General features: G+C 43.3%; 1 protein-coding gene across 5 annotated transcripts in view; it reads right to left on the minus strand.

The window, feature by feature from the left end:
• The window catches only part of dgkzb (diacylglycerol kinase, zeta b), a 111,338-nt gene that overhangs the window by 20,642 nt on the left and 64,626 nt on the right, over positions 1-26,070 (minus strand). For all 5 annotated transcript variants that reach the window (XM_029758383.1, XM_029758384.1, XM_029758381.1 and 2 more), the window contains exons 2-14: positions 14,141-14,249; positions 13,701-13,796; positions 10,626-10,703; positions 10,472-10,528; positions 10,236-10,304; positions 5,692-5,763; positions 5,230-5,346; positions 5,072-5,143; positions 4,842-4,937; positions 2,358-2,440; positions 2,172-2,232; positions 1,875-1,988; positions 1,177-1,317 (exon numbers count right to left, since the gene is read on the minus strand). In XM_029758383.1, the coding sequence (XP_029614243.1) occupies positions 1,177-1,317; positions 1,875-1,988; positions 2,172-2,232; positions 2,358-2,440; positions 4,842-4,937; positions 5,072-5,143; positions 5,230-5,346; positions 5,692-5,763; positions 10,236-10,304; positions 10,472-10,528; positions 10,626-10,703; positions 13,701-13,796; positions 14,141-14,249 (1,165 nt within the window). The remainder of the gene's footprint in view (positions 1-1,176; positions 1,318-1,874; positions 1,989-2,171; positions 2,233-2,357; positions 2,441-4,841; positions 4,938-5,071; positions 5,144-5,229; positions 5,347-5,691; positions 5,764-10,235; positions 10,305-10,471; positions 10,529-10,625; positions 10,704-13,700; positions 13,797-14,140; positions 14,250-26,070) is intronic.

Raw genomic sequence — 26,070 nt, forward strand, 5'->3', positions numbered from 1 at the left:
TGCAGATAAAACTAGAGTAATGTGCTCATGCCTTCTAGTGTTAGTTCAAATCTGAGCTGCAGTGTTCTGTACAAGGTGTAGGCTTCTAATATTACAGCTTGAGCAGCTGGAGAGGAGGGCTTTACAGTAGTCTAGCCTAGATTAAACAAATGCATGGATGAAGTGTCTAATTATGGAAATGTTCCTGAGATTGAAGTATGCTGTTTTGGATACGCTTTTTATGTGGTTGTAAAAAGTAAGGCCGGGGTCAAAGGTAACACCAAGGTTTTTAAGAACCATGTTTGGTGTAATGAGGCAACCATCAATGTTGAGAGTGAGGTCTGACACTTTGTTTGTAAATGTATTGTGGCCAAGTAGCATAATTTATGTCTTATCAGAGTTTAAAAGCAACAAGTTGTCATCCAGTGTTTAACATCTGTGATGCAAGTCTCATGCATCGTCTGGTTTAAAATATAAATACAATTGGGTATCATCAGTGTTGCAACGAAAGTGGATGTTGTGCTTGCAGATGACATTACCAAGGGGTAGCATGTACAAGTAAAATAAAAGGGGTCCAAGCACAGAACCTTGGGGAACGCCACATTCAACCTTGGAACATTCAGATTAATTATCACCCAGCTTAACGAATTGATACCACTCAAAGAGGTACGATTTGAACCAGTTGAGAAAATGTCCTCGTAGACCAACCAAGTATTCTAGCCTCTTAGTGAGAATAGCATCAATCGTATCGAAGGCAGCACTTAAATCTAAAAGAACAAGAATAGAGACATGACCATGATAAGAGAAAAACATTAGGTCATTTACTACCTTGACAAGCGCAGTCTCAGTGCTGTGAAATGGTCTAAAACCGTATTGGTAGGTTTCAAAGATACTGTGCGAATTTTAAAATGACGTCAGCCGCTGGGCTACGGCCTTTTCTAGTATCTTCGAAAAAAGGGGAGGTTTGAGATTGGCCTAATTACAACCAATTTAAGAGATTGATCATAGCATAGCATATACCTTCAAAAACATATTAAGCAATTACAAACGACATCATTCAATCGCATTTTATTTTAAAATGTTATGCTTGTGATGTCCTTATCTCTATGCAGAGACATAAAACAATGCAAATACTAATAGTAAAATTAGCCCATAAGCTTTTGACGGCTGGTGTGAGACACTCTAAACTGAGTTAACCTTGTCTGTCTGGTGCTCATCCTTCTCCTCGTGAACGGCCTCTTGGTTGGGCTCCACCAGGAGGTTCCAGCGATCCAACTGCACCACGTTCCCATCCTCCACATGAGACAGGATCTTAGACACTGGCTCATCAGTGTAGCCCTGCGGGAAAAGACGAGAGAGGAATTTCATAAAAACAAAAGACAAAAACATACATCCTCAATATCTAACTGAAATAATTGAAACAATACAACTTGTATTGTGTTAATCTAATTGCTGATTGTGTCTTTTCTTGCTACTGTGTCTCATTCCTCATTTTGCCTCTCTGATGACACTAGCTAGCCTACTTAGCCTACCCAAGATAGCATATAGCCTAACAGCGATTCAATAGCCCATGGTATTTTTAAGCAATAAGGCCCAAGGGGGTGTGGTATATGACCAATATACCACGGCTAATGACTGTTCTTAACCACGACGCAACGCAGAGTGCCTGAATACAGCCCTTAGCCGTGTTATATTGGCCATATTCCACAATCCCCAGAGGTGCCTTAGTGCTATTATAAACTGGTTACCAACATAATTAGAACAGTAAACAAGTCATTTTGTATCATACCCATGGTATATACCACGCAACACCCAGAAGCCAAACTACACAGTTTATAATCTAGGATAAATCCCTAGTTCATGGTGTGGTTCCACACAGCCAGCCAGCCACTCACCCCTCCCCAGTTGAGAGTCCTGGCCAGGTCGTTCCCCGTCCCCAAGGGCAGGACAGCCACGGCAGGCGCAGGGTTCAACTGGAGCTGGTCCAAGACTGACAGGATCCAACCCACCTGGCGAACCAGGTAATTAGAACAAGAATTCACTCTCTGAATGGCACATGCCACGGTCAGAGGGAGACAGTGAACTATTCCTCTACTTACAGTCGTTATATGCATTACGTTTCAGGAATAAAAATTGTTTGATTATATTAATTAGAATATTACTAATGTGAAGCGCTGCTGTCTAGTACTCACTGTTCCATCACCTCCACACGCCAAAATCCGCAGGTTGGGCACTTTGGAATACATTTCTAACCTTGAGGGATAAAAACACAACCGGGCACACTAATTAAAAACACAACAACTGCTTACGTTGTTATATCATTCTAAACACGACCAAAATGTTAACGTTTGTGAATGCAGTTGTTGCGTGTTTCTTACCCCTCCTTGGGCCCTCCCTGGGTGAGGTCAAACACCTGTCGGGGGTTGAGGTACCACATGAACGACTGGATGATCTTGGCTCCCTGCAAAACAATAGACATGAGTGTAGCAGAGGTGATTTCGAATTACGGCTGTGGCGGTCATTCAATTTTGTCAGCCGGTAATTGTCATTAAAAATGACTGCCAGTCTCACGGTAATTGACCTTTAATTAACATAAACATGTTTAGCATCTCTGGGCTTCCACGCATACAAGCTGCCTTTGGAACATCTGCATTTTAAAAAGTCAAATAAATCCATTTAATACAGCCTATACCATCACAATAAAATAGATTAATTACTTAGTTTTGATAGGCCCATAAATCTGGGAATGTCATAGAAAACAAAACATAAGGGCTGCATGTCCTCATCATTCAAATGATTCAAAATCAATCATGAAGTGTTCAGAAAGTGATTGGAGGGACAATAGAGCGCTGCGTACCAGGCCATTAGCGAAGGCCGTTAACAAATTTGGTAGACTATCCATCAGCGCCATTCACATGCGAAGTTTTGGTTGGGATTATCGTGACCAACGTTCACAGGGATTTAACTACGTTATGAATCGCGACTGCCGGAGTGGCGGTAATACGGTCACCGCGACAGCTGTATTTGGAATTCGCGTGATTGAGGTAGCCCTGTCTGAGAGTAGTAACACATATGTCGCTCTCTAACATAAAATACTTTACTGTAAAGGTTAAGCTGTTGGGGGATCCCACAATGCATAGACATCATCAGTAATTAATTTCTACACTAAGGGATGTAGACAGTGTAACTAACTTCAGCGTAAATCTCTCATTGACATCAATGTACAGTGCATTCGGAAAGTATTCAGACGCCTTGACTTATTCCACATTTTTTTTCCCTTACAGCCTTATTCTAAATTTGATTAAATAGGTATTTTTTATCATCAATCTACACACAATACCCCAAAACAACAAAGCAAAAACAGTTAACATTTTTGATAATTTATCAAAAATAAAACACTGAAATAGCACATTTACATAACTATTCAGGCCCTTTACTCAGTACTTTGTTGAAGCACCTTTGGCAGTGATTACAGCCTTGAATCTTCTTGGGTATGGCTCTACAAGCTTGGCACATCTGTATTTGGGGAGTTTCTCACATTCTTCTCTGCAGATCCTCTCAAGCTCTGTCAGGTTGGATGGGGAGAGCCGCTACACAGCTTTTTTCAGATCTCTCCAGAGATGTTAGATCGGGTTCAAGTCCGGGCACTGGCTGGGCCACTCAAGGACAGTCAGAGACTTGTCCCGAAGCCACTCCTGAGTTGTCTTGGCTGTGTGCTTAGGGTCGTTGTCCTGATGGAAGATGAACCTTCACCCCAGTCTGAGGTCCAGAGAGCTCTGCAGCAGGTTTTCATCAATGATCTCTCTGTACTTTGCTCTGTTCATCTTTCCCTCGATCCTGACTAGTCTCCCAGTCCCTGCCGCTGAAAAGCTTCCCCACTATATGATGCTGCCACCACCATACTTCACCGTAGGGATGGTGTCAGGTTTCCTCCAGATGTGACGCTTGGCAATCAGGCCAAAGAGTTCAATCTTGGTTTCATCAGACCAGAGCATCTTGTTTCTCATGGTCTGAGTCCTTCAGGTGCCTTTTGGAAAACTCCAAGCGGTCTGTCATGTGCCTTTTACTGAGGAGTGTGGCTTCCGTCTGGCCACTCTACCATAAAGGCCTGATTGGTGGAGTGCTGCAGAGACGGTTGTCCTTCTGGAAGGTTCTCCCATCTTCTCAGAGGAACTCTGGAGCACTGCTAGAGTGACCATCGGGTTCTTGGTCACCTTCTCCCCCAATTACTCAGTTTGACTGGGCGGCCAGCACTAGGAAGAGTATTGCTGGTTCCAAACTTCTTCCATTTAAGAATGATGGAGGCCACTGTGTTTTTGGGGACCTTCAATGCCGCATAAATATTTTGGTACCCTTCCCCAGATCTGTGCCCCGACACAATCCTATCTCGGAGCTCTACGGTCAATTCCTTCGACCTCATGGCTTGGTCTGACATGCACTGTCAACTGTGGGACCTTATGTAGACAGGTGTGTGCCTTTCCAAATTATGTCCAATCAATTGCATTTATCACAGGTGGACTCCAATCAAGTTGTAGAAACATCTCAAGGATGATCAATGTAGACAGGATGCACCTGAGCTCAATTTCAAGTCTCATAGCAAAAGCGTCTGAATACTTATGTGAATTATATTTCAATTATTTATACATTTTGCAAAACTTTATAAAAATCTGTTTTCACATTTTCATAATGGTGATTGTGTGTAGATTGATGAGGAATGTTTTAGAATAAGGCTGTAACTTAACAAAATGTGGAAAAAGTCAAGGGGTCTGAAAACTTTCCGAATGCACTGTATGTTTGAGTTGTGTGGACAAATCCCCATACACAGTGGTTTCAAGGGAGCTTTGGACATTGAGCAAACTCACCTGGTTGCCTCCACTTTTGGGGTTGACGAAGACCAGCAGAGGTTTCATGAGTTGCGAGGGAACAGGCTTTACTATGAAGGGCTTCCATCGACCATCCTGGAGCAGAGAAAACAGTCGAGACACGAAGATCAACCGCCTCTGTTATCTCAATGTTCTCATCATCAAATGAAACAACTTAAGAGGACATTATCATAATCACAATATTTACATGTTAATATGATTTTCCTTACCTCTACTACCTTCTTACTCGGCTTTCCTTTCAGAGATGTGCGTTTCTTCTTTTTACTTGATTTTAATGACGTCTGAGGAGACAAAAACAAATACATCCATTGAATCAACATAACTGTGTTTGTGTGTGTGTGTGTATGTGTGTTGATCATTGCAGTACCTGTGGTTTGCGGACCCGGATGATCCAGGTGGGCGGCACTATGACGGAGGCGTGAGCTCCCAGCGAGCAAGTCTCCTCTATCTGCTGTAGCATGAAGCACGTCACCTTGTTGTGATACTGGACAGAGGAGAGTACAACAATCAATACCATACCAAAGTTACCAAAGTCAGGATACACAACTCCACTCTCTGCTCCAAACTGAAATATCCATCTCAAACTGACCCAAAGTCAGTATGTCCCAATTTGCTCCCCATCCTTTCCCCTTGGCCTTAACCTTTCTATGTTTGCAGAACTGTAAGGTGGAAGAAATACAGTGGAAGCTCCACCACTAAACTGTGTATACCTATCCAGACCCTTCAGATATGCAAACATCGAAGAGTTAGGGCCAAGGAAAAAGGGGTGGGTGTGAATAGGGACCATACTTTTAACAGTTGATACAGCCTATGGACTACAGGTACTTACTGCCTGTTTGCACCAAGAACAGCTGATTGCAACAATCTCTTTACTATGGAATGAGAACTTCTGTTGAAAACCCTGTAGAGGAATAAATAACATTTTACAAATTTGCGTTAAGACAGCTCTTAATGGTTTGCAGTACTTGAGTATATGTAGAGCAGGGGTGTCAAATTCCTTCCACGGAGGGCCTAGTGTCTGCAGGTTTTTGTTTTTTCCATTCAATTATACCCGAGACAACCAGGTGTGGGGAGTTCCTTACTAATTAGTGACCTTAATTCCTTTAATCAAGTACAAGGGTGGAGCGAAAACCCGCAGCCACTCGTTCCTCCGTGGAATGAATTTGACACCTGTGTTGTAGAGTGAGCTCCAAAAGTATTGGGACAGTGACAAATATTTTGTTGTTTTGGCTCCAGAAATTATTATGACTATGAGGTTAAAGTGCAGACTGTCAGCTTTAATTTTAGGGTATTTTCATCCATATCAGGTGAACCATTTAGAAATTACAGCACTTTTTGTACATAGTCCCCAAATTTATAGGGGACCAAAGGTATTGGAACAAATTCACTTATATGTGTATTAAAGTACTCAAAGGTTTAGTATTTGGTACCATATTCCTAGCACGCAATGATTACATCAAGCTTGTGACTCTACATGATCACGGATAGTCCTGAATCAGGGGCACGTGCAATGCCGTCGGGAGTACGCCAAATAAAAATGTGATTAACATTAAAAAAAATCGAATTATAATAATAAATTGTTTATTTAAAATAAAAATCAAAAATTCTTCACATTTTCAAACAGTACATTTATATTTTCCAACGGGGCTATACATTTGGGTGAGGTTTTTTTCTCACCTGAGTAGCCTCGTTTCACTGCCAAGAATAAAATTAAACCATCTAGTGTTCAACGAAATAACAACACAATGTCAAATATAGGTAGCCTAGTCAAATAATGAACATCCAATCACATTAACCGTTACTCTCTCGCAGGAAACCTTCATTCTTGGAAACCAAACCTTCTTCTTCATATACCAGGAGCCTGGCACAGCTCCTGGTATATGTCCGTTACGTTTATGGGGGGTCAATTAAGGAAGACATCCTCTTCTGCATAAAACTGGAAACCAGGACAACATGAGAGGATCTTTTTTAAGTACTGGACAGCTTTGTGACATGAAATGGACTTTTGTGGTCAAGATGTGTTGGTATCTGTACTGATGGCGCAAAAGCCATGACAGTGAGACATAGTGGAGTGGTATCGCGTGAGCAATCAGTTGCTCCCGACGCCACTTGTGTACACTGCAGTATCCACCGAGAGGCTCTTGCTGCCAAGGAAATGCCTGACAGCTGGAAAGACGTTTTGGACACTACAGTGAAAATGGTTTACTTTGTTAAAGCAAGGCCCCTGAACTCTCGGGTACTTTCTGCATTATGCAATGATATGGGCAACAACCATGTAACTCTTTTACAACATACAGAAGTGGCTGGTTATCAAGGGGCAAGTATTGACACGTTTTTTTGGAATTGAGAGACGAGCTTAAAGTTTTCTTTACTGACCATAATTTTCACTTGTCTGACCGCTTGCATGATGACGAGTTACTCACACAACTGGCCTATCTGGGTGATGTTTTTTCTCGCCTGAATGATCTGAATCTAGGATTACAGGGACTCGACACAACTATATTCAATATGGGGGACAAAATTGAGTAATGTGCATCCTTTCAAGCACACCCTTCTCATTAACCTGTGGTGAGTTATTCACAATTGTTGATGAACAAATAAGGTTTTATATTTAAGATGACTAAATAAAGAGCAAAATGATTGATTATTATTATATTATTACTTGTGCCCTGGTTCGATAAGAGCTCTTTGTCACTTCCCACGAGCCAGGTTGTGACAAAAACTCTCATTCTTTTGTTTAATAAATGTATCGTATAGTGTGTGGCAGGCTTACAATTATGACAAAAAACAACATTTGAGAGTTCGCTGACCCTAGTGCTAGAGGGGATACACAGCTGGAGGTTGAATGTTTGAAGGGGTACGGGACTATAAAAAGTTTGGGAACCACTGTCCTGAATGGATCGTGAATAATGATGAGTGTTAAAGTTACAGATGCACAAATGCTAACCTCCCCTGTTACTGTAATGGTGGGAGGTTAGCAAGTCTTGGGGGTATGATATTTGTGCATTTGTAACTTTCTCACATAATTTATTCACAATTCATTTATGACTACACGTAAGTTTAGAAACATATTCTATTCTTATTTACAATAAAAGTGACTCTAACCCTATTACAGGGGCTGAGTCACTGGCTTATTGGTGTTCTTCCATGCCGTCCCTAGGAGGGGTGCGTCACTTGAGTGGGTTGAGTCACTGACGTGGTCTTCCTGTCTGGGTTGGCCCCCCCCTTGGGTTGTGCCGTAGCGGAGATCTTTGTGGGCTATACTTGGCCTTGTCTCAGGATGGTACGTTGGTGGTTGAAGATATCCCTCTAGTGGTGTGGGGGCTGTGCTTTGGCAAAGTGGGTGGAGTTACATCCTTCCTGTTTGGCCCTGTCCGGGGGTATCATCGGATGGGGCCACAGTGTCTCCTGACCCCTCCTGTCTCAGCCTCCAGTATTTATGCTGCAGTAGTTTATGTGTCGGGGGGCTAGGGTCAGTCTGTTATATCTGGAGTATTTTTCCTGTCTTATCCGGTGTCCTGTGTGAATTTAAGTATGCTCTCTCTAATTCTCTCTTTCTCTCTTTCTTTGTCTCTCGGAGGACCTGAGCCCTAGGACCATGCCTCAGGACTACCTGGCATGATGACTCCTTGCTGTCCCCAGTCCACCTGGCCGTGCTGCTGCTCCAGTTTCAACTGTTCTGCCTGCGGCTATGGAACTCTGACCTGTTCACCGGACGTGCTACCTGTCTCAGACCTGCTGTTTTCAACTCTCTAGAGACAGCAGGAGTGGTAGAGATACTCTCAATGATCAGCTATGAAAAGCAAACTGACATTTACTCTTGAGGTGCTGACTTGTTGCACCCTTCGACAACTACTGTGATTATTATTATTTGACCATGCTGGTTATTTATGAACATTTGAACATCTTGGCCATGTTCTGTTATAATCTCCACCCGGCACAGCCAGAAGAGGACTGGCCACCCCTCATAGCCTGGTTCCTCTCTACGTTTCTTCCTAGGTTTTGGCCTTTCTAGCGAGTTTTTCCTGGCCACCGTGCTTCTACACCTGCATTGCTTGCTGTTTGGGGTTTTATGCTGGGTTTCTGTACAGCACTTTGAGATATCAGCTGATGTAAGAAGGGCTATATAAATTGATTTGATTTGATTTGATTTGTAAGCCAGCCATTTTCCAATCTTGCCATACATTTTCAAGCAGATTTAAGTCAAAACTGTAACTAGGAACATTGGAACATTCTATGTTGTCATGGTAAGCAACTCCAGTGTATATTTGGCCTTGTGCTTTAGGTTATAGTCCTGCTAATAGGTACATTTTTCTCCCAGTGTCTGCTCCCAGTGTATCCAGGTTTTCCTCTAGGATTTTGCCTATGCTTCACAATATTCCATTTCTTTTTATCCTAGAAAACTCTCTAGCCCTTGTCATTGACAAGCATACCCATAACATGATGCAGCCACCACCATGCTTGAAAATATGAGTGGTACTCATTGATGTGTTGTGTTGGAGTTGCCCCAAACATAATGCTTTGTATTCAAGATTAAAGTTAATTTCTTTGCAAATATTTTTTGCAGTTTTACTTTAGTGCCTTATTGCAAACAGGAAGCATGTTTTGGAATATTTTTATTATGTACAGGCTTCTTTCTTTTCACCCTGTCATTTAGGTTAGTATTGTAGAGTAACTACATTGTTGTTGATTCATCCTCAGTTTTTGCCTATAACATCCATTACACTCTGTAACTGTTTTAACGTCACCATTGGTGAAATCCCTGAACGGTTTCCTTCCTCTCCGGCAACTGAGTTAGGAAGGACGCCTGTATCTCTGTAGTGACTGGGTGTATTGAAACACCATCCAAAGTGTAATTAATAACTTCACCATGCTCAAAGGGATATTCAATGTCTGCTTTTTTTTACCCATCTACCAATAAGTGCCCTTCTTTGGGAGGCATTTGAAAACTTCCCTGGTCTTTGTAGTTGAATCTGTACTTGAAATTAACTGCTCGACTGAGGGACCTTACAGATAATTGTATGTGTAGGGCACAGAGATGAGGTAGTCATAAAATCATGTTAAACAGTATTATTGCACCCAGAGAGAGCCCATGCAACTTATTATGTGACTTGTTAAGCACATTTTTATTCCTGAACTTATTTAGGTTTGCCATAACAAAGGAGATGAAAACTTATTAAGACTTTTCAGCTTTTCATTTTTAATTCATTTGTAAAAACAAATTATGGGGTACTGTGTATAGGCCAGTGACAAAATCTAATTTTAATACATTTTAAATTCAGACTGTAACAAATGTGGGAAAAGTCAAGGGGTGTGCATACTTTCTGAAGGCACTGTTTGTGAATATATGGTTGGTGAATGGTTCTCACTGACCTTCCCACACTGTCGACACTTCCCAGTCTGGCGCCTCCTGTGGACCCAATGGTGACGGACAACGTTGGGCTGGAATTTAGGAATCGTTGTTGAATCATATTACAAATCATAATGCACTGAAATTGAAAATGACTGAAGTAGACTGAATCAGTTAGTGAAACAGAAATACAGTCAACGAATAAATAACTTGGAGAGAAACGAAGAATAAGTGGTGCAGGGACCAGAAAGATACTGACCTCTCGAATATTTCGAGATCCGGGTTCCCTAAACGATGGCTTACATCTAAAATTGATCTGTGGAGAGAAAATACAACAACATTGGTCAAAAACATAAATATTCCTGGTTATGTTGTATAAGTATAATATAATAATTGATCAAGTTTATAGTCACCTTTTCTAGCTGCTCGATACACATGGTGTGGACTGCTATTTTGCAGCCAGCACATTTCTTCCTCGCCACTGACTTTTGCTGTGGTAGAATCACAAAGACAATATTTAGCTTTATTTGGCCAATACTAGTAATAAACCAGATGGTAATTTTCATGAAGAAAAATTGTGTGACTTGCTTCAGCTCTGAAAAAGTATGTTTTTCAGCTCATTAAACATTTACATGTTGCGTTTATATTTTTGTTCAGTGTAGTTTAATTGGACAAGGAGCAGGACCGTTTTGAACAGCTACCTCTGTGTTGCTATGGTTCTCATTCAAACCCATGTTAATTTATGCACATTTTTGTATGGCTACAGTTCAAAAAGTAGATGTAATATCAGACATATTTTACCAGTCTATGGCCCTTATTTGCCATTAAAATGCATTGGTATCCATAGCAATGGCTCCATTTGTGCTGCTCAATAACGAGACAATAGAGCTGTTACAGTGGGGGAAAAAAGTATTTGATCCCCTGCTGATTTTGTACGTTTGCCCACCGATAAAGAAAGGATCAGTCTATCATTTTAATGGTAGGTTTATTTGAACAGTGAGAGACAGAATAACAACCAAAATATCCAATAAAACGCATGTCAAAAATGTTATAAATTGATTTGCATTTTAATGAGGGAAATAAGTATCAGAAAGATTTCTGGCTCCCAGGTGTCTTTTATACAGGTAACGAGCTGAGATTAGGAGCACACTGTTAAAGGGAATGCTCCTAACCGCAGCTTGTTACGTGTAAAAAAGACACCTGTCCACAGAAGCAATCAATCAATCAGATTCCAAACTCTCCACCATGGCCAAGACCAAAGAGCTCTCCAAGGATGTCAGGGACAAGATTGTAGACCTACACAAGGCTGGAATGGGCTACAAGACCATCGGCAAGCAGCTTGGTGAGAAGGTGACATTTGGTGCGATTTTTCGCAAATGGAAGAAACACAAAAGAACTGTCAATATCCCTCGGCCTGGGGCTCCATGCAAGATCTCACCTCGTGGGGTTGCAATGATCATGAGAACGGTGAGGAATCAGCCCAGAACTACACGGGAGGATCTTGTCAGTGATCTCAAGGCAGCTGGGACCATAGTCACCAAGAAAACAATTGGTAACATACTACGCCGTGAAGGACTGAAATCCTGCAGCGCCCGCAAGGTTCCCCTGCTCAAGAATACATATACATGCCGTCTGAAGTTTGCCAATGAACATCTGAATGATTCAGAGGACAACTGGTGAAAGTGTTGTGGTCAGATGAGACCAAAATGGAGCACTTTGACATCAACTCAACTCGCCGTGTTTGGAGGAGGAGGAATGCTGCCTATGACCCCAAGAACACCATCTCCACCATCAAACATGGAGGTGAAAACATTCTGCTTTGGGGGTGTTTTTCTGCTAAGGGGACAGGACAACTTCACTGCATCAAAGGGCCGATGGACGGGGCCATGTACCGTCAAATCTTGGGTGAGAACATCCTTCCCTCAGCCAGGGCATTGAAAATGGGTCGTGGATGGGTATTCCAGCATGACAATGACCCAAAACACACGGCCAAGGCAACAAAGGAGTGGCTCAAGAAGAAGCACATTAAGGTCCTGGAGTGGCCTAGCCAGTCTCCAGACCTTAATCCCATAGAAAATCTGTGGAGGGAGCTGAAGGTTCGAGTTGCCAAATGTCAGCCTTGAAACCTTAATGACTTGGAGAAGATCTGCAAAGAGGAGTGGGACAAAATCCCTCCTGAGATGTGTGCAAACCTGGTGGCCAACTACAAGAAACGTCTGAGCTCTGTGATTGCCAACAAGGGTTTTGCCACCAAGTACTAAGTCATGTTTTGCAATACTTATTTCCCTCATTAAAATGCAAATCATTTTATAACATTTTTGACATGTGTTTTCAGGATTTTTTTGTTGTTATTCTGTCTCTCACTGTTCAAATAAACCTACCATTAAAATTATAGACTAATCATTTCTTTGTAAGTGGGCAAACGTACAAAATCAGCAGGGGATCAAATACCTTTTTCCTCCCACTGTAACTGACATTAGCTAGCTATTGTCACTCTAAACCACTGGTTCTTAATCCTGGTCCTGGGGACCCAAAGGGGTGCACAATGTTGTTTTTGCCCTAGCACTACACAGCTGATTCAAATGATCTACTCATCAAAAGGCTTTGATGATTTGAATCAGGTGTGTAGTGCTAGGGCAAAAACAAAACTGTGCACCCCTTTGGGTCCCCAGGACCAGGATTGAGAACCACTGCTCTAAACTATTGGTTGGTAGAAGAGAATTCTGTTATGATTTCAGATTTGAATAACAGAAGTAGACCAAGATGTCATACACTCTAACTTTTTGTCTAACTTGTTGGGAAAGTGGTAAAATATAAGTTCTTTATAAAAAGTTTGAGAAAATGTTGATGCGGTTACTAAAACAGCTGTTCGATTGGTAGAATACATTTTTTTACTGATTTAAGATTTGAATAGCCGAGAAGCAGAGAAAGATTTCATATTCTCTAACCTTTTGTCTAACTTGTTTTGGGAAAGTGGTCAAAGGAGCTGTTTTGTGTCAAAAGTTCACAGTGAATGGAATGTTGGAAGTCGTGATCTCACAATGGAAGCTTTAGAACATTGAAGAAATCCCATGAAAGCAGATGAAGTTTAATAAAAATGTAAAAACTATAAATAGTATCAAATAGCTGTATACAAGCACACTATTCCAGACCAGTCTGCACATTTTACATTTTGAATGGTGTTTCTAGTTTAAACTGTGTATGAGGAGTAGTGTTGTAAAAAATAATAACTATAAGTCAGAAATAAGTGCTACAATATTTATAAGTGTGGCTGCTTTTGCACGCTACACTAATAAATCATTAGACAACATATTCTATTGAAAATGTACCCAAAAGAATGCTGCAATAACATACTACTGTAACAGTCTCAATAATCTAAAATACACTTTTATAAATGATACCATGTAGATTTGTCTTTCTGTGAATAACAGAGGGTGCTCAAACACATTATTTTGTCCTAGTGCAATTCAGTTGCAGTGAAGGCTCACCATTGTCTTTGTGACGCAGTACTGCTCTCCAACGTAACAGACGTCTCCTGAGACACTGGTCTCAAACCAGATATGGTCCCCAAACTGGGCATTATCCTGGGAGGACAGAGAATATAATATGGAAGTAATTTAGGTTGGACAAATGTCACCAGTTTTCAGTTTTTATCTCAGATGAAAATGCTACTGTATATTTGGTTGGGCAGCGACCCCCATTTCACCTCTTTTTGTTTCCCCATTTAGATATGTCTAAAACCTGTGTGAACACACGCAACTAAGCAAATCTTCACCATAGCATTTCTGTTGTTCAAAATCTTGTTTTTGAGGTTCTATGAGGACAACGTAACAAGAAAAGGCCCAATTGTGCTATTTCTGGAAGCTCTGCTGTAGTGGCCTTGAATGGGACCTTTCTAAACCGTTATACACCCGGAGGCTATACTCACACTCCAGTCGACAGTGTTGCAGTTCTCTCGAAGTGGGTCAGTCTTGCCTGGGGCTGAGGCGCTGGGCTGGGCTGCCAAGTGTTGGAGGCCTGACTTAGCAATAGCTTTCCTGAAACAAAACAATAAATAATCTGGCCTTTTAAAAGGATCTGCAGTACAGTATAACACCCAAGGCTGTGCTTTCAAACCAAACTTTTAAAAAAAATCTGCAGGTAGCAGAGAAATGCATTTAGTTTGCTTGAGGTGAAACTATTTCACCATCCTGTATATTGAATGGTCTTCATCAATTGACCCTTCAGATATCCAATGAAGTATTGATCAACATCACCATATACATTTTATCAAACCACTGAAACACATTTATAGGCATTATACTCTGACCCCAACCTATGTGTGTATGTGTGTGTGTGCCCATGTGTGCGTGTGGGTTTTCAAGAGCAGCAAACACACTGGATATTCCTCCTCAGCTATCATACAAACATTTTCGACCAACACTAGTGATAGTCAGTCCGTTCGTCACTATCGAGACCTTTGTCTCAGGCCCTTCCGCCTTTAAGACTGGTAGAGAGCCTAGCAATGCTAACTAGGAGATCAATGCTGTAGCAGTGTTTTATTCAGCTCCAACCAGCTAGCGCTACTTTGCTAGCGGTGTCGCTATTGAGGTAGCTCTTTGGAGGTTGTCATTATGGACTGGGGAATGAGAATGACAGGACAGCACATGAGGAGTACATCTGATATGTGGTAGATTCATTATAGCACAAGAACTAGAGAATATTTGTCAGCATTTAAACAAAATAGGTGGTCTCTGGGAGCTTTTGGATAGGCCTAACCTGTCACAAATGTTTTCCTTAGAAAATATCACCATAGGAGTTATGAGTATTGTCACTCACAACGATCAACACACATTTCTCAACAACCGATCACAAAAATACACAACGTTCCTCCTCAAATTAAAAGGACAGTGAGACAGTACTATCACAATACAACACAAAGCAGCTTGCTACCACAGATTCACTCAGGAGTTACGATGGAAGAACTCTTAACAAAGATGGGACCCTGTCTGATGGAGGTTATGGACTACATACAGAAGGAACCCACTCCATGTCTCCAGCCGGGGGTCGTAGTAGGCCCCCAGGGCAGGGCTGAGTGAACCTGCTGAGTGGCTCCTGCAGAAGACGGGGTGGCTGAGGTAGACGGTTGAGCTCCGGCGGTTGGGCAGTGGAAGCCCCCTCCCTGGCCAGGGGCTGCCTGCTTTGGAGATGGTGGAGATTCGCCGCTGCCTTAACTGTCTGGAGCGCCCGCAGTAGCGGCCATATGGCGTGGCCTCACCCGGCGAGAGACGTGACGAGTTTCTCCGCAGGCAGCGGGGGGCGCGTATGAGGGGCCGAGATGAGGAGACTCTCTCAGCCACCACCCCCAGCGGCGATGGGGAATGTTGGGTAAGCCACCAGGAAGTGTCCTCTATTTCCCTATCGGAAACGTCCACATCCTCCACTACTTCGGCCTGATGCTGGAGCTCCTCGTCTGGGTCGAAGGGCTGACTGTCCTCGGAAAGGCTGTGGTCGTCGTCGTTGCTGTCGCCGTCTGAGTGTAAGGTGCTGGAGCGGGACAGGGCCCTGCTGCCACCTCCACTGCCCCTCATCTCCACCTGCTGCTCCCCAGCTGGCAGGAACAGGTTCCCCCCTCCCCCGCCCTCCTCAGTCATCTGGATAAGGCTGGCCAGCAGCATCGAGGGCCCCAGCAGGTGGGTGTCGATGGTGCGCAGCTTGCGGTGACGCACAGCGAAGCGTGGGTTCATGCTGAGCGTGGTGGTACTTGAGCGTCTCCGGACATGGCTGCTGGAGGATGACTTGGCGTAGGATGATTTGGCGTAGCCGGCCACCTTGGCCAGCCGGCCACCCCCCGAGCAGCAACCCCCCACCAGCGGGAGTCCCTGTAGCTGCACGCTGGAGCGGCGCCGTTGGGCCAGAACGGCCGAGGGGAGGCCCACTCTAGAGCGCCGACGAGCCTTACTGGTCGGCACGGCAACACTGGGGCGGCGGTTACTGCAGCAATAGTCCAGCTCCGCCTCATCCTCGTCCCGCAAGCCCGTCTCCTTCCTCTTAAAGTGGCGGCGGAAAAAGGTATCCATGGTAGCCTGAGGGAGATACTGCCCTTTTTTAAATACTCCTTTGTGGCTGTTGGTGCAGAAATGAGTCCATGAGCTTGGGTTACAGAATTAGACACCACCACCTACTGCTATCTTAAGAAAGCAATACCGTGTGCATGGGTATATAATACCAGTGAGATCTTAAGAAAGCAATCCTGTGTGCAAGGGTATATAATACCAGTGAGAAAAAAGCAATAAGGGCATAGTTATATGAACTGGAGAAGTTAAGTCATACTTGTCTGTTTCTGAAATAGATCATAGATATATGAAGACGTTTCAGTGTCCATTACGCAGTAATACAATATTATTTGTTACGTGTTGGGATTATAAGTAATCGTAGAAAGAAATACATATGGACAGATCACCTAGACTGAACCGGATATATCTAGGGCAAACTGGGTTCGTTCCATGACTGCACCCCTTTTGATTTGAATGAAACCTTTCATACATGTTTGTCCATGGTGGAAGTGGTCACAAGGTGACTTTTTGTAATGATAAAACATTCAAGAGATAGAGGTGCTTAAAGTTGACACATTTTGCATAGGGCAATTCCACAGTAACAGTTTGAAAAAATCTCTTTGGTTATTGAACTCCAGTAACTGAAGTGGATTTACACCCGGTAACATAATTGCAGTAAGGATTTCATCATGGGTCCCTGATCTGTACTACACAGAAATGCCTAATTATGGATATGAATGTCATTCTTTTCATGGTGATGTATCCTAAATAGGTACACAAAAGGTATTAATATGCAACATTCTCCTTTGCATATTTGGGTATTATTCTACACACTGGTTATTATTTTAATGGACTACGCCACCAAAAAATACCAAATATGGTTGTTCCGGACCGGACCAAATCTTAACTAATCATAGACATCTATGTTTCACAAGTTTGAACATCAAAGTCCAGTACAGTAGAGATTAGTAGAGTACAGTACAGTACAGCACAGCATAGTAGAGCAGAGTTCAGTACAATCAAGTATAGTTCAGTACAGTACAGTTCAGCACAGTAGAGTATAGTTCAGTACAGTACATTATAGTGTACGCAACTCTAGTGTGTTCTACTGTGTATTGTACTGAAAACTACTCCACTCTATTCTACTCTACTTTACAGTATAGTACAGGACCATACTATACTGAAATATCCTCTAATTTTCTTTACTGTACTCTACTGTAATGTACTGTGCTATGCTGTCCAAACTTGTGAAACATAGACGTCTATGACTGGTTCATATTTGGTCCGGTCCAAATCTATACCAATCATGGATGTCTATGTTCGAGCGAAATGAAGGCCGGTCCAGAAGTCTGTGGAAGTTGAAATCAAGGCTGGGTCAAATTTCAGTTAAGTGAAATTTTGGTGACATTAATTGGAGAGAGAGCGAGAGCAAAAGCGAGAGAGACGGGTTGTCCACACTTGCTTTAACCACCAGATGACAGAAAGAGAAAGAAAACAGTTATCAGCTGAACAAAACAGTATGCGAGTGGAAGGGAGGACAGTGGGTGGTGACCCAACTGAGGTTTGTGACTACTAGGATTTCCCATCAGAAATTCTGTTATCAATCTGTTAACAGAATTTAGAGTTTTAATCTCTTAATAATTCATAAACAATATTGATATCAGTAAAAACACTATAACTAATTGACAGGTCTACCTTAACTTGTTACTTCTGTGAACTTTCATTATCCTCCCTCTACATGAAGGAGACAAATTAGAAACAAATTAGAAAATATCATAAAGATATTTGGGTTTTTGGGAACAGAATTTCAAAGCACAAAGCAAATGTTTCTTAAACTTACAGAAGGCAAAAAAAATATCCAAAACTAAATATAAGTGTTGATATTAGTTGGCAGGGGTCTTTACTTCAACATTATTGTGTTTTGATGTATTTCTAATACCTTTTCAGACTTTTTCTGGTAGATGTGACCCAACAACCTCTCTCTCTACATGTTCAGGCCAGTTCTGGCCAAAGACTCTCCCACTGTAGCTACCTGCTGCTTGCAATAAATGTACTCACGTTATTCAATAATTTCATCCAAACGGGTGTCTGCGTTGCCAGGCCCTAAAATATTAACTTGGTTCTAATTTAGACGATTTACGGGCTGCAAGTCCCACCTCTCCCATCTACTCATTGGTTTTCATGAGTATACTAACGCACGTGGGTGATTGAAAGATGAACAAGGAGGGATTTATCAAAGAAAACTAACTAAGTTGGCCCTTTTATCTGTGGATTCGTTTTCAGAGTAGAGAACACAATACTTTGTATGACTGAAAATGGGTCCAAATTCTACAAAGATCCATATAAAAAGGACCATATACATTTCAGGTAAAAATAACAACCCAATGTTTATCTCCCAGGACAAATTATCTAGCAACAGCTAGCTAGCTACATGTCCATGAATGTTTCATGTGTGTTTCGACCTGTCCCCAAATTAATATAGTAGGTTCACAGTTGGTTTTGGTATTTTAACATGTGTGTCATGAATGCGTCTGGTGGGGACAGACAAAATCAACATGCGCATGATGGCGCATGCGAATGCGCGTGCAGAGACGTTTTGGTCAAGGTGTAAGGATCTTGCTAACGATCACCAGCGTATATCGTCACATTGACTTTTGACTGCCTTTTCTGATATACTCAAATGCCAGCGACATGCCATTTAAATTAAGAGCTCTATAAATGTGGATTTTCGTATCGTAGTGTACGCGCACACACACAGAAATATGGATGTGTGAGGTACGTACGTAGAAGGTGGGTTGTAGGCCTATTGATTTGGTGGTACTTTGCTCAGAGTGTTGAATATGGAGTGAGTGTTATGTTTGTCTCCTGTGGCTTTCTCTAGATGTATAATGGGAAGCAGGTGGACTGTTAGACGGGAGTGACATAACAGCTTGTTATGTAGCACTATATTGGATCACTCCAATATGGGATCCTTCCGTGCGGCAGGATACATTCCAAGTAAGAATTTCAGATTAGTCCCGTGTACCGGGTAGTGTTGCAGCTGACCCCCTTAAATAGCTGCCGCCGCACTACTTCCACCTCTTCCTTTTCTCTGCTTATTCCAGAGAGGATTTGCTTGGTAAGAGGTCTATGTTAAGAGTGTATAAGCGCAGAAGTATACCCACAACTATTCAATAGCTTGGAGCAGCTAGCTTGCCTCCCCATCAGTGTGTTCTGCTGTCCTCCCTCTTGATTAGGCTTGTGCCATCTCGTTTGGGTTTCGTCCATGTTTTTATTACTTGTGACAGTGTACCAACCTGGGCGATACTTGATTTGGTCCACCAGTATTGTGGCACTGAGGGTTTGTTTTAGTTGTCTGTGTGACATGTCTGTCCACCGGAACGCTCCCGGTTTTAGCCTTCAGATTCGGGGACCCCGCAAGATCAGGAGACTGCAGTACTCTCCTAAAAGTGAACTAGGTGTCTCGAGGCGCACCACTTTTCATCTCTCACAGGGCGCAGCCATCTTGCCAAGACTCGTGTGTTCGACAGTGAACGAGTTATGCAAAGTAGCCAGCTTAACGAGAGGTGACCATCAATCTTTACTATTATACAGTATTGAGCAGTATTTTACACTGTTGGATTAATTATTTCCACAAGGAAAAGGTACAGCCATTCACGTCTCCTCTCCTTTAGTCTCATACACTAAGGCTGATTCTGTAGGACCGATTCTATACTATCATACAGTATTGTGCAGTGTATACTATAGATACAGTAATGTAACACTGTTGGATTAATTTTCCACTATTGGGCTGAGTTTATGTTAGAGATTACACTGGTGTTTTTTGTTACACTATTTTACAGTACAGACAGTAACTAGCATCTCAGCTCTACTACACTGAGGATTTCAGTGTGTATCTGTGTTTACTATAGTTCTGTTGCACTACTTTACAGTACAGACAGTAACTATCCCTTAATTGGAAACTGACAGATTTATTACACTACTGTTTTTTTCACAGTGTGTAGCAGGGTTTACTGTAGTTTTCTGTTGCACTACTTACAGTAGGCTACATACAGTAACTATGCTAGTTTCCAGTGACAATCCTAATTTACCTTGGAAACTCACTGTTCAGCTAATACACTGCAGTCTTGTACAGTGTGTCACTGTGGTTACTAGATTTTATTTTTACTTACAGTTAAGATCGTATCTACCCTAATTTCCCCTGGAAACTCACATTACAGCTCTATTACACTGCTTTTTCTCACACAGTGCGTAGCTGGGTTGGTGCTCAACAGTTTCTGTTACACTACTTCACAGAACATACAGTACCTATCCTAGCTAGTTTCCCTTGGAAACTCAACTATATTACACTGGGGGTTTCAGTATATAACTGGGTTTACTATAGTTCTGTTACATTACTTTACAGTACAGACAGTAACTATACTAGCTTCCCTTCACAAAACATCTAGATTACACTGCTGGTTTTACGCAGCGTGTAGCTGGGGTTGCATTATTATTTTGTTACAATGCAGCATATTCACTACCAATCTCTTCTTCCCACAGAGAGAAACTACCATTTCCAGTATGGCTTTTCGCAATGAGAAATGCGAGGTGTCCCTGCCCTCAGGCAGGCGACTGCGTCTAAGAAGGGTGGCACTCTGCAGTCATCCTGAGGTGCTTGCCATTGGCATTGGCAGCTTCTCAAAGGCCAAACTGAGAGAGGCAAGTGGAGTCCCCATGGGTATTGAATACAGTGATGGAAGGCTACGAACTCCAATTCCGATGCTGGCCACCACTATAGTTCTGGTGCCTCAAATGTCTCAGGTTCTTCTGGTGGTTGACTGAATGTTTCCCGAATGAGTTCAGATGAAGGGGTGTCAACCTACATCCTAACCCGTTATTCTGGGTAAGGGTTCTATCTGACAGACACGTTTAACCAGCCATTACAGTTATCCACATCTCACTGTTGCAGGTGATGTGTTGTGCCCGATTAGGGCAATGGACACTTTCACAGATGCAGGCAATATGAAAGCTTTATCAGTTTCCTTAACTATGGTGAGAGAGTTCTGGGCCAGGGCCTATCCAACTGGACTCTCACATTGCATGGTGGTCACGGTTACGGCAGCATTTCGGCTGGCCCGAAAGGCCTTTGCGTTTTGCTGTAGTGGCACATACTGCTGGAGGAGTAACTGCCTTACCTGGACAATTGGATAGTCTGCCCCATCCAGGGAACAGGCCACAACGGACATGAGGACCCTCTTGAGCCACATTCAAGTTTTGAGCCTCACCCTAAACGAGGAGAAGAGTCACCTTACCCCCACCCCCCCCCCCCCCCCACGGAAGGTGATCTACCTCGAGATGTCCATATACTCGACTCTCATGAGGGCACGTCTCCCTCAGGTGAGAGTAACAAAATCCTATCCTACCTCAGCCATTTATCCGGCTCGGACGAGCCATGTCAGGGTTAGAGTGGCAACAGTTAATCAGCCTACTGACGCTGGCATCACTGTTGGTTCTACTGGACATTCTTCTTCAGGCCACTCCAGCGATGGTTCAACTCCCACAACACAGACACCGTCAACTGTTGGTGATGAGTGCATGTTTGAGGACTATACCGAAGTGGCTATCGCGCTGCGCTCCTTCTTGTTAAAGGGGGTGAGCCTGATCAGAGTCCACCACAGAGAGCTGGTGTGCACTGAAGCCTCTCTGACGGGTTGAGGTGCCATGGTAAGAGGCATGGTAAGAGGCATGGCTGCCAGCGACCGCTGGAGCCCCCCATGGAGGGGTCAACACATCAATGTGCTGGAGCTCAGGGTGATTCGCCTAGTTCATCAACATTTACATTTTAGTCTTTTTTTTTGTCGGCTCGGGGATTCAAACCAGTGACCTTTTGGTTACTGTCCCAACGCTTAACCGCTAGGCTACCTGCCTTCAACAGTTCCAGCCCTAATTTCCTGATCCAATGGCTCGGGAGCTCTTGCCGTGGGCCCAGACTTGCCTGGCATCGCTGCAAGCAGCACATATCCCCAGGATCCAGAACAATGCAGACGAAATACTCTCAAGAGACGCCAGGGGATGGACTAGAGTCTACACCCTCAGTTGGTTCTACAGCTTTGGGACAGATTCGGGATTGCACAGGTGGACCTGCTTGCATTCCAGAGAACACTCATTGTCCTAGCTGGTTCTCGATGTCGGACCCTATGGGTCTGGACGTACTCGCTCACGATTGGCCGGCAACGCCGCTTTCCCACCATTTCCCCTGATCACAGCTACGCTAGACAGGGTCATCTTGATTGGTCACCAGCTGCTCTTGATAGCTCCATGCTGGCCGAGATCCCCATGGTTCAGCCTTCTGTGGTTTCTCCTCTCGGGGACCCCATGGCAGCTGCCCCTGAGGCCCGATCTTCTCTTCAGGTTGGGGGACACTGTGGCATCCGGACCCACACCACCTCCAGCTTCGTGCTTGTCGTCAGATAGGCGTTAGTGGACCAGTCTCTGTCTTCAGGACAATGGTGAACACGTTGTGGAGCGCATGGTTTCTTCCACCAATGCGTCATATCAAATGTTTTGGGGCATATTCTGTACCTGGTTTGAAAGCCAAATGTGCAAACGGTTTTACGTTTTTTGTGGACACTAATACTACAGCATATCGACTGGCCAGCCGGCCTCTGCCGTATGCTGTAGTGGCACATTTTACTAGAAGAGTAGCTACATCGTGGGCACTTCTCCGAGGAGTTTCCCTCAATGACATTTGAGCCTTGGCCAGTTGGGCATCGTCTAGCACTTTTTTTTAGGTACTATCGAGTCATTGTTGCCACCACCAATGAGGTCGGAACAGCTGTGCTGGACATTGCCTCTGCTTCCCTGAGTGGGGACAGAGGGACTATGACTGCCCTGAGCTCAGTCCTATGGACTTTGCTCTCTGTCTGGCCCTTACCTAGTTCACAGATTAATCTCGTATTGTGATACCATATTGGAGTGATCCAATATAGTGCTACATAACAAAGGTTACGTACAGTATGTAACCACGGTTATGTGACATATTGGATCACTCCAATCCTCCTTGTTGGTGATCTACGGCGCCTCGAAAAGGACACGAGTTGGAAGTAGTGCGGCGGCAGCTATTTAAGGGGGTCAGCCGCAGCACTACCTGGTACACGGGACTATTCTGAAATTCTTACTCATTTGGTAGAATTGTATCCATATCAGACACAAACATACATATTTATTGAAAATGTTATTGTATTTTACTTTTTAAGAGGTCTGACGTCAAGTCTTACAGACATGAAATATATGTTTTTGGGATTCTCCAGGAGTAAAACAGTATCTTGCAGTTAAGTCTACATCACATGGAACTGAAGCTATTGACGTCACATGAGCCTTACTCCAAGCCTATTAAAATGTTGCAGTACAGTGCTTACATCCACTGGATACACACCATTGGAAGAACAGCATCAAGCTGAAACTAGCCATATGTCAGACTTAAATGCCAGACACTGTTTGTATCCATTAAAACAAAAAATACATTTTGGTTCAGGAATAGGATTTTTGACAGCTCAAGAGGCTAAGACATGACTGTCTCATGGTAGTGTGGGGTATGGTCATTTCCAAGTAAAAGGACCATGAGCACCAACATGTGAAGTTCAAATGTCAAATTGGGTGTCAAATGAAAGATAAATGAAAGATTATATATATCTCACACACACACACAGAGAGAGTACATTGAGTAAGTATTGAGACCCCTTGACCTTTTCCACATTTTCTTACATTACAGCCTTATTCTAAAACGTATTAAATCGTTTTTTTCCCTCATCAGTCTACAAACAATACCCCAAAATGACAAAGACATTTTTAGACATTTTTAGAAAGAGTCAGGTCTCTGGATGGGCCACTCAAGGACAATGAGACCCAAAGCCACTCCTGCATTCTTGGCTGTGCTTAGGGTCCTTGTCAGTGTCTCCTGACCCCTCCTGTCTCAGCCTCCAGTATTTATGCTGCAGTAGTTTATGTGTCGGGGGGCTAGGGTCAGTTTGTCACATCTGGAGTATTTCTCTTGTCTTTTCCGGTGTCCTGTGTGAATTTAAATATGCTCTCTCTAATTCTCTCTTTCTCTTTCTTTCTTTCTCTCTCTCGGAGGACCTGAGCCCTAGGACCATGCCTCAGGACTACCTGGCTTGATGACTCCTTGCTGTCCCCAGTTCACCCGGCCGTCCTGCTGCTCCAGTTCCAACTGTTCTGCCTGCAGCTATGGAACCCTGACCTGTTCACCGGACGTGCTACCTGTCCCAGACCTGCTGTCCCAGACCTGCTGGAACCCTGACCTATTCACTGGACGTGCTACCTGTCCCAGACCTGCTGTTTTCAACTCTCTAGAGACAGCAGGAGCGGTAGAGATACTCTCAAAGATCGGCTATGAAAAAGCCAACTGACACTTACTCTTGTGTTACTGACTTGTTGCACCCTCGACAACTACTATGATTATTATTATTTGACCATGCTGGTCATTTATGAACATTTGAACATCTAGGCCATGTGCTGTTATAATCTCCACCCGGCACAGCCAGAAGAGGACTGGCCATCCCTCATAGCCTGGTTCCTCTCTAGGTTTCTTCCTAGGTTTTGGCCTTTCTAGGGAGTTGTTCCTAGCCACCGTGCTTCTACACCTGCATTGCTTGCTGTTTGGGGTTTTAGGCTGGGTTTCTGTACAGCATTTTGAGACATCAGTTGATGTAAGAAGGGCTATATAAATACATTTGATTTGATTTGTCCTGTTTGAAGGTGAAACTTCACCACAGTCTGATGTGAGTGCTCAGGAGCAGGTTTTCATCAAGGGCCTCTCTGTACTTTGCTCCGATCATCTTTCCCTCGATCCTGACTAGTCTCCTAGTCCCTGCTGCTGAAAAACATCCCACAGCATGATGCTGACTTTACCATACTTCACCATAGGAATGGTGTCAGGTTTCCTCCAGACGTGACGCTTGGCAGTCAGGCCAAAGAGTTCAATCTTGGTTTAAATCAGACCAGAGAATATCGTTTCTCATGGTCAGAGTCCTTCAGGTGGCTTTTGGCAAACTCCACGTCGGCTGTCATGTGCCTTTTAGTGACGAGAGGATTCCATCAGCTCACCCCACCATAAAGGACGGATTGGTGGAGTGCTGCAGAGATGGCTGTCCTTCTAGAAGGTTCTTCCATCTTCACAGAGGAACTCTAGAGCTCTGTTAGAGTGACCATCGGCGTCTTGGTCACCTCCCTGACCAAGGCCCTTCTCCCCCGATTGCTCAATTTGGCCAGCTGTAGAAAGAGTATTTTTTTAGTTTGAAACTTCTTCAATTTAAGAATGATGAAGCCACTGTGTTCTTGGGGACCTTCAATGCTGCAGAAATGTTGGGGTACCGTTCCCCAGATCTGTGCCCCGACGCAATCCTGTCTCGGATCTTTACGGACAATTCCTTAGACCTTATGGCTTGATTTTTGCTCTGACATGCACTGTCAACTGTGGGACCAATCAATTGTATTTACCACAGTTGGACTCCAATCAAGTTGTAGAAACATCAAGGATGATCAATGGAAACAGGATGCACCGGAGCTCAATTTCAAGTCTCATAGCAAAGGGTCTTAGTACTAGTAAATAAGGTATTTCTGTTTCTTTATTTCAATAAATCTCTTAAAATTTCTCAAAACTTTGATCATTTGTCATTGCTTTGTCATTATGGTGTGTAGATTGATGAGGAAATAAATACATTTAATCCACTTTAGAATAAGGCTGTAACAAAATGTGGAAAAAGTCAAGGGGTCTGTATCATTTCTAAATGCACTGTGTGTGAGTGTATACACACACACACAC

Source organism: Salmo trutta, chromosome 7 (genome assembly GCF_901001165.1).
Source record: "Salmo trutta chromosome 7, fSalTru1.1, whole genome shotgun sequence".
NCBI classification, from domain to species: domain Eukaryota; kingdom Metazoa; phylum Chordata; class Actinopteri; order Salmoniformes; family Salmonidae; genus Salmo; species Salmo trutta.